We start from the raw sequence: 9,610 nt of genomic DNA on the forward strand, positions 1-9,610 counted from the left end.
TTGAACACTGAGCTAGTTTTCTAGTCTGGTGTTTGCATATGGAAATCGAGCTTTCTACCACCACCAGTCACAAGCATCTCGAGGATCAAGCTGGTTTGTGAGGACCACGTTTGAGTTCTCCAGTTTTATGCAGAAGTTGCCCTTGGCTGCAGAAATGAGATGCTTTAGGCTCTGCATTTTTGCGCAGCCGCAGTGTTTGTCAGGGGTGTGCGGCCAGTGTTCCATCTTCAGGATGCTTTCTGGTGAATTTCAATGGCCTGAGGGCAATGCTTGGCACCCAGAAGGCCTCGTCTGAGGCTCACTGCCTTCCGGCCATTGGCCCCGAGCACCTCCCCTCTTTTTCTCTCCTTTGAATGAGAAAGTGCCTGTCTCTTGTCTATTTTATTATTTTTTTGATCTCAATAAAATTCTCAAATACTGCCATTAGGTTCACTGTGTGGTGCTATAAAAACCCACCAAACTCGTGGGAGCAGCAATGAGGGGGAAGAACTGCCAAGAAAAAAAAAAATGGATTTGTTTCAAGGGGTAATCAATTAAGATGTGAATCAGCCATTTTCAAAAATGATGAAAGGCCCCACACAAACTGCTGGTCACGTTTTGTCAATAGTGCTCCATTCTACATCATCATACAAAGGGACCATGTTTGGCCACGTTCACATGGTGACATTTCATACATAACGATGCACCGTTGACCTACGAGGGACTCCCATCCACTGACTCAAACACAAACGGGAAACTCCCTGTGAGCCCAGGTCCCCAGTGGGCTAGAGCCACTGATCACACCTCCATCTGAGCTTCATATCAGGATTGCAGAAATGCCCTAGTGTAACTAGACTATGGATCGCACAGCCTTATGGAATGTCAGAGCATATCATCCCGCACAGCTGCAAGGGGCCCACCACTCAACTGGTGTCTTTTCCATGACAAACTCCTATTAAGCAGTCAGCATCAACTCTCCCCTCGCAACCTCTGACATCATCCACAGGGCAGGCAGACACAGAATGGCAATTGCCGGAGTGTGTATGAAAATGATAGTTTATTGTCTATACAAGGGCAGGTTTAACTCGGACGCCTGCTTCTGTCCGAGCTGCATAAAGAAGCATTTCTCCTCGTGGAACAAATAAGCACAGAACACTATTGTAATCTCAGAAACAGGCACCGTTTATGTTCTGGAAGCCTTGCTCTCAATAGGGCGAGCAGTCCAATGGCCCAGAAGCCGCTGTCTTAGCAGCTGTGGCAAAGAAAGCTGTGGGAGTCACAAATAGCGAGATGGCCCAGGCAGCAGGGACCGAGAAGCAGGCCTCCCTCGGACGCCTTCCTCCGAGGCAGCGCTCTCCCCCGCTAGTTCAGCAAGCACGACTCGTAGGTGGGGACCATGTACTTGATGTTGATGAAGGCGTCCTCCCCTCCGTAGCGCTCGAAGATCTCTAATGTCTCCTGGATCAGGTCCCCGATGTTCTCCCTCTTCTGCTGGCTGTAGTCGATGCCATCCCCGGAGTTCACTGGTTCAGGCAAACACACAAAGAGCCCAGTTATTCCTTGCCATTCCCCCAAAAGTTCTACATATTAGGCTAGGCATTCTCTCAGAATGCTGGGTGGGAGATACAGATGCCTAACGGTTTGATGAGATCATGACAGTTTTAGGAGTGGTAACAAATATACAAACACTCAAAGTCCTGGGTTGGAGCTAATGACCACAAACCTAAAATCAGAAATGCCAGCGGATATGACAGTGAGCAGACCATAGTTACCTCTAGATGACTGGGAAGGGGCTCTGTGCCACCTCTGGAGACTGTCCAAAGGGGGCTCTTTAGACCTTGACCTCTTGAAAGTCACAACATGGCATATTCACAAGGAATGGCCTATGGTCTGATGAGGCCATTGGCCCTCTGTGATTGAAAATGGGTACATTTGATTTAGCTCACACCTGTGTCTGCTGCGTTTGTAGCTGTGTGGATGGGGTGGGCTCCTTCTCCTGTAAGGATTAGGAGTTCAAGTGTTCAATTGTCTGTAATTATTTCAAACCCTCCGGATGCAGGTGGACTGGAGGAAATGGTGTTTCCTGCTCAGGTGCTCCTGATTGACCACTGACTGTGTGGATGTCTGTGATTACCTAAGCCTTCCTAGGAGGCTATGTCACCGCTCATTTGGGACTCTGGTGTCTAAGTTCAGAGAGGTGGGTCAGGCCCAGGGGAAACCCAGGAGCTTATAAGGGGACCAGGGCTGGTCCCAGTCAAGGCCACACAGAGCCTGGGAGGGACCACCATGCTGCTGATCAGACTACATGTGGGATGGAGCCCCTCGGGGTGATCTTCAGAGGCCTTGGGAGCCTGTGTCTGAGGTTCTCTATAACACACAACTCTATGGATTGAACTGTGTCCCCCAAATGTGTGTGGGAATCCTCGCCCCTATACCTGTGGGTCTGATCGAATGCAATGCGATGTAGTCACTTCTATGTGCAATCTAAGGCAATGTAGCCAATCAGCTGAGGTCCTGCCAGTGCAGGGTGGGTCCTACACCTGATCATATCTGAGCTACAGAAAACAGTAGACACTGAGACCCCCCAGGCAGACACAGAAGGCAGACAGATGCCATCCGACAAAGGAGGCAGATAATCCACACGCACGGGACACGCAGGGATTGCTGGCTACCAGAGGCTGAAACAGAGAAGCAACCCCAAGAGCCACAGTCTGAATTCAGACTTCTTGCCTCCTGAACCGTGACTAAAGCCACCCACTGTGGTATTTCTGTTATGGCAGCCTTGGGGGACTCAACCACACAGCAAACGCAGCCTCAAGCACTTGGAGAAGGAAGGCCTGACTGCCCCCAGCCTGCGAGGGACCTGGAAGTCACCCGGGTGAGTGGCAGTCTGGGAAAGCGGGAGCTCCACTGCTTCACTGCAGAGTGCAGCTTCTCACATTTTGTTTCTACTTAGAGCCCTGACTATGAGCGTTTTCATGTTGCATTTTCCTCACTGACTTCCAAGGGCTTCAACAACAACCATTCCTCTGCCACACCAGCCATTATGCCTCTGTGCAGTGGCTAAATGCCACCGCCATCTTATCTGGGAGGAAAAGTGATGTAGGCAGGTGGGCTGAGGGAGACCAGCATGGACCGAGGACTAGGGCTCAGGTCAGGGGATGGCCACAGGGCAGGAACCATTAGTACAACAAGAAAATGTGGGTGCCACAAAGTGTTTATTTTAGTCGTAATTCAAAATAGCTCCCAAATGTTTATCATAAGTGACTACAGAAACAGTAGCAGATGTGCTGTTTAAACGTCTCTGCCCTGTTATTCCAGACATCTTCAAAAAGTCTTAGTAATGGTTCAGACCAGCTATCAATGCAATAACGACAGATTCTTTTGGTTGACTTGCCCAGAATCTTACTAGAGAAACATCACTGTCTTCTACAAAGTAGAGAAAGTAAACTTCTATCCTGATTAGTCTGAGTAGAAGGCAGGCAGAACGAGCACTAATTTTCAGAGAGAGAGAATGAGTGAGTGAGTCAGTGAGAGAGAGAAAGAGAGCGAGAGCTTTGAAGTCATACAACAGTAAAGCCATCAGTTCTTCAGAACAAACGGACTTGAAACTGTTCACAAAGCTATTGCAATTGGATGTTTCCTTCCCCCTCGTCATGGCAGCCTTCGTGCTGTGTCACAGAAAGCTGGATTTAAGTTCATTTAAAGTTCGGTTTACACAGTGGTTGATCATCCAAAATACTCAAATCCGCTACTGCTATACAACAACCAGGAGATAAGACGACTGAGCAACGGGTTCTCACCCTGATGTTTCTGAGCAAAACAACAAGGACACATTTTTTAAGAACAACAGTATGCACAATCACATATTTCAAGTAAACAGATTCTTTTCTAAAGGGTAACGTCAGTCTGTGCAGACCTGGTGCCGTCAGGAACGGCTGCACTCGGAGGATAATGTGGTGCCGTTCCGTTGATGGCAGCTCTCCTAGAGGAGACGGTCTTGGAGTTGAACTAAGGGAAAAGAAGGAGGCAGGTCAGGTATGTGGGTTGTTGTGTTTGTTACAGATGTGGAGAAAAGACGTTGAGGAACACAGTCCAAAAGTGGGACAGGACAGAAAGCAACCAAGTCAGAAGAAGGGGCGGCAGGGGGTAGACTGTGGGCAAGGGAGATGGAGTGGGGCCACGGGGGAGGAACGGTGCCAGGGAGAAGAGTGCCAGCGAGTGTTTTGGGGTGACTCTGTGCCCCTCACATCACACCCTTGGTTAACTCCTCTGGTCGTGAGACAGGAGAACGCACAGGCCAGGCCAGCCCCACGGAGCACACGTCTCAGAGCCCTGGACAATGCATCTGGTTATACGGATGCTGCACTGGGACAGCCTTGGCCCGTTCCTGTGACAAAGACACTTACAGAGCCATTGGTCAATGGTGCCTTTTGTTGCTGTATTGGCCAAAAGGTCAAGAACAGAGTAGACCATGGGACACAGTTCCCTGAGGGAGGCAGAGGGGGTTTGGAAAGGCCTCACACAAACGAAAGCTTCACACACCCAGTTTTTTCCACCGCCTTGTAGAAGGCAACCACGACAAACAGCGATCTATTTCAAAATAACCTATTCTTATTTTTTAAAAAAAATGAAGCTGTGGGAGTAAGTATATGTAGCTTTTTTGTTTCTCAACAGTGGATAACCCACGTGATAAAAGAACAGAAGTTGCTTATTCCAGAAGTGGGTTGGAGTCGGAATATTTTGTGGTTGCAGAATGTACATCATTGGGACAAAAGTTACAAAGGGGACAAAAATACCACACCCCTTACTTTGCGGCTACAATGCTGACAGGGCTCGGTATAGTGTCTGACTTGGTGGGGAGGCAGGTGAGTTGTGGCCTCCATTTCAAAACTGTTCCATTGTCAGTGTCTTTGAGAATCTGAAACTGACATGACTCGTTTGAGCTTACCATATTGAACACAAACGACTCTCTTGGAAGATCTGATTGTGAGAAAAGGAAGCTTCAAATAAAAACCAAGGGAGCTGTTTACAACGGTCAATTCTGATTAGAGAGATGACATTTTAATTTAGGAGGCTGGGAGTCTATTTTGGGCCCAGCTGCTAGGAAGACATGCTGATGATGGAAAAGATATGTCTTACTTACAACCAGAAAGATGAAGCTATGGCAAGGCTCTGAAGCAGGTTTTGAGTTCTAAAGGCGAGTGAAACAAGCAGAATCAAGAGGGATCCTACCCTCCTTCTGGGAGACGCCTGCGTTCGAGAGGCCGGCAGCGGTGGCTAAGTGTCTTTGTCACACCACCTGTTGCATTTTCTCGGATTGTGTAAAAGACGTGTGTTGAAGCGTGGTGACCCTGTGTGTGCTGGACTCGAACTCTGCTCCACAGGGTTTTCAAGGGCTTGTTGTTCGGAAGGAGATTGCCAGGGCTTTCTTCTGAGGCACCTTGGCGTGGACTCTCCCCCACAACCTTTTGGTTAGCAGCTGAGGGTGTCACTGTCACGTGATGGCAGCTGGTGCTTTTTGTTTTTGTTTTGTTTTATAATGTTTAAGCATTTTTTAAAAAGCATGTTGTTGTTGTTGTTATGTGCTGTTGAGTCGGACCCAACTCCTAGCAACCCCTCCTTGGGTTTCCAAGGCGGTATCACTGTGGAAGTAGACTGCCCGACCCTCCTTCCAAGGAGTGGCTGGTGGGTTTGAACTGCCAACCTTCTGGTTAGCAGTCAAGTGCCTTAGGCACTATGCTACCAGAGCTCCCTTTTCAAAAAAAAAAGCATACTCTTTTGTATCTTAACCTCTTTGAACTATTCTGAGACGAATGTATGTACACTCAGCTCCTTGTCCTCTGAGGCCATTCTCCTGGCACTACATTCAGCTCGGGGTGGTGAAGTGACTGTCATGAAGTCATTGCAGCTTTAGCTACTGCTGTTACAGGATTGCAAGAAAACCAAACTCACTGCCATGGAGTCAATTCGACTCATAGCGACCCCTCCTTGGGTTTCTAAGATGGTATCTCTACAGAAGTAGATTGCCCAGCCTTCCTTGCAAGGAGTGGCTGCTGGGTTTGAACTGCCAGCCTTCTGGTTTGTAGTCAAGTGCCTTAGGCAATGTGCCACCTGAGCTCCCCAGTTATAGGACAGGGCGAAGTGATTAAAGCCACAGGAAAGCCAGAAAGGAAGGAAGTGTGGACCTTCCCACATTACTGCTGGGTTTGCTCTGTAGAGACACTGCCTGCAGGTCCTGGTGCCTTTGGCCAGGGCACCAATGACAGCCACTACTATGGGGCAGGCTCTCTGCAGACAAAGTGGTCTCTAGGTGCTTCAGGGCAAGGCTACAAAAAAAGAGCCCTTTGCCTTTGGGGGCACTTTTCATCTAGATAAGGAGCGTTGGTGGTGCAACAGTTCAGTGCTTGGCTGCCACTGAAAGGTGGGCGGTTCAAACCCAACCAGCGACTCTGCAGGAGAAAAACCTGTGATTTGCTCCTATAAGGATTACAGCCAAATAAGCCCTGTGGGACAGCTACTCTGTCCCATGGAGTCACTAATGCCCTGGAATTAACTCTGTGCCTAGCAACAACATCAACAACGACAAATCACCTAACTGGAGTCCTTGAGGGGTTCAAACAGGCAACGTGTGCAGCTGCTAAGCAAAGGGTTGGGAGTTCATGTTCACCCAGAGCGCCTTGGAAGAAAGGCCTGGCAATTTCCTTCTGAAAAGTCAGCCACTGAAAACCCTCTGGGGCCCAGTTCAACCCTGACACCGACGACGGTGCCACAGGATGCAGTGAACTCGAGGGTCACCGGTGTCAGCTCGCGGAGGAAGCTTGACCAGTCACCTTCCCTTTAGAACAGTGATCACCTGCACCCACCGCAGCCGAGACCTCACAGAACCTTGGAGTGGTGTGTGCCACACCTGGTGCTTGGCTTGCTGCTGGCCTCTGTGTCTGGACAGAACTCTTAGCTGCTTGTGTAACTGATGCTGTGTCCTCTTATCTTAGAGGAACCAGAAACACTAAAAGAATGTATGGATGGTCACAAGGAGGCTTCCGGAGAGTTTAATTCAAATTTGGATTTTTCTGACTCTTTTTTTTTTTTTTTTTTTGAGGGGTAATACTCTTACATACTAAATATTTAGATATCCTCATATATAGCGTAGTGCCTAAGTGCTTCACTCTTAACCAGAAGACTGGCGGTTCAAACCCACTAGCCACTCCTTGGAAGGAAGATGGGGCATTCTACTTCTGCAGTGATACCACCTCAGAAACCCAAGAAGGGTCGCCATGAGTCGGGGCTGACTTGAGGGCACATAACAACAACAATAATATGAACAGCAACACTCAAGGAGTTATTTGAAAGTAGAAGTATTACTTAAAGCATTGGAAGTCTGAAAACAAACGCTTACTTCAGATTGCTTCCTCAATGTACTGAAGTGTTATTCATTGGACACCAAACAAGTGAAATGATTTACCTAAAAAGAATATTCTGGGGATACCTATGGAAATCAGCGGACAGGATTTCGGGAACAGAGCCCCTTAGTTCAGTTGCCAAATCTCCTAAAGGAAGCAGCAGCAGCGCGTTATAAAAGGGAGAAGATCACACAGCTGGAAGGCAGATCCCTCAGGTCTACGAGATGCAAGGCCCTGTGCCCAACTCCTTGCTCACACCTGAAATTTCTGGAAACTTTGGTGCTTCCAGAAGTTTCCATTCTTAAAGGAAACACTAGCTTGGGAAACTCAATCAGAAACTAGCTGGTAGAAATGGGAGATGATAAGGAAGGCTGTCACCACTCAACTTTCTTTTTTGCATTATTACTATTTCTTTATGATGATGATTTAGGTGAAAGTTTACAGACCAAATTGGTTTTCCATTCAATAATTCATGCACATTGGGTTTTGTGACATTGGCTGCAATCCCCACGATGTAACTGCTCCTCCTCAAGTCTGCCCTGAGGTTACCACTTCCCTTCGCCCTCTTTGCCTGTCCCCTTCCTGACTTCTCAGCTTTATCCCCAGTTAAATGATGCCCTATGATCTCCTAAATGATGCCTCGGAAGGAAGATGGGGCAATCTACTTCTGTAGTGATACTGCCTCGGAAACCCAAGGAGGGGTCGCTATGAGTCGGGTCCGACTTGACGGCACATAACAACAACATGATCTTCTGTGGTTCACTGCTCTAAAGAGAGTGCACCTCCATGGTGTTACTGTTCACCTTACAGGCCCATCTATAGGTTGGCTGAAAGTTGAGCCACAGGGGTGAGTTCAGTCCAGACTTCACACTAAAGAGTAATTTTGGGAATTTCGCTTTCAAAATGATATAACTCACAATGCTCAATAACAAAACTGGACTCACAGGGTTTCCAAGGTGGTAAATCTTTACGGAAGTAGATTGCCCAGTCTTCCTTCCATGGAGTGGCTGTTGGGTTTGAACCACCAGCCTTCTGGTTAGCAGTCAAATGCCTCAGGCACTACACCACCACACCTCCTTTTAAATACACATAGAAACTAGCAAATGTCTCCGGCAGATAGGTTGATGAGTAAGGTGCCTGAACAAGGCACAGCCAGCCTTTGGCAGCACCGGACACGGAGAAGGGCAGGCCGACTCCCTTAGCACCTGAGGCTGAGTGACAGCCCTCAAACCAAGGCTCGGACACCAATGGATGCCGCAGATACAGACCGGTCCCTGCTCTGGCACTGTCCCCACAGTATCTCTGGTCCTTCTGTGGGGGCTTGCACTCCCAAAGAACCCCTCCTGCATGTACAGCATTTGACTGGGAACCCAGGCCCAACCCAGCCTGAAGCTTTTCGCAGTATTCCAGTATTCATCCACAGGAAGGAAATTCCAGACAGCACGTTTGCTATACCTGTGTCCCAGGTGAGAGGTCTGCATTCTGGGCGCTCGGGGTACTGAGTGGAATCCAAACAAGGTACCAGGACAAGCAAACTTGCTTCTTTCTGGACCAGAAAGGCACCCTTGGGTTTCTCAAATACTGAACTGAAAAGGTCTTTCAAGAGCTGTGAAACTAAACCAGAAGGTGTCTTACTTGTCAAGACCTGCACCCGCAGATGGCACCAGTTACAGCTACAGCTGCATTCCTTCCCGGCTGGGTCTCAGTGATGTCATCCACTGAGGTGAGAGAAGGTGAGCCTCGGGGGCCTGGGTTCAGGTCTTGGCAGGTATGCACAGGTGCAAGCCATTGCAAACACTATTATTATAAAATGTTTCTGGGTGACGGTAAACATCACAGGCTTTTTGCTGGGTGACTGTCAACTAATTTTCCCTTTGGGTCTAGTGGACTTAGCAGCTAGAGGGCTGAGATGACCAAAACCATAATTCTGTGCTGCCTTTCCTGGGATTTCAACAGGAACTCCAGTTTTAGTGAAACAAAAGCAAAATTTTCTCAGGAGATAGTTAGAAGTGAATTATTGGCATCAAGCAAGATGCCATTTAAACCATATTTATAGTTTTTATGAGCTTAGAAAGGACTGTTTGGGAGATTTTTTTCTTTCTTTTTAATCTGAAGTAAGAAAGGGAGTACTCGGAAGGAAGGTTGGGCAATCCTACTTCCGTAGTGATACTGCCTCGGAAACCCAAGGAGGGGTCGCTATGAGTCGGGTTTGACTCGACGGCAAACAA

At 48.2% G+C, this 9,610-nt stretch overlaps 1 protein-coding gene across 1 annotated transcript in view; it reads right to left on the reverse strand.

Annotated features, from left to right (window-relative positions):
* Positions 1 to 1,341: 1,341 nt before the first annotated feature.
* Positions 1,342 to 9,610, reverse strand: part of PACRG (parkin coregulated) — a 738,437-nt gene continuing 730,168 nt past the window's right edge. The window contains exon 5 of the mRNA XM_007945256.2: positions 1,342 to 1,502. Within this exon, the coding sequence (XP_007943447.1) occupies positions 1,342 to 1,502 (161 nt within the window). The remainder of the gene's footprint in view (positions 1,503 to 9,610) is intronic.

Source organism: Orycteropus afer, unplaced genomic scaffold (genome assembly GCF_000298275.1).
Source record: "Orycteropus afer afer isolate SDZICR_OR568_19922 unplaced genomic scaffold, OryAfe1.0 scaffold00135, whole genome shotgun sequence".
NCBI classification, from domain to species: Eukaryota; Metazoa; Chordata; class Mammalia; order Tubulidentata; family Orycteropodidae; genus Orycteropus; species Orycteropus afer.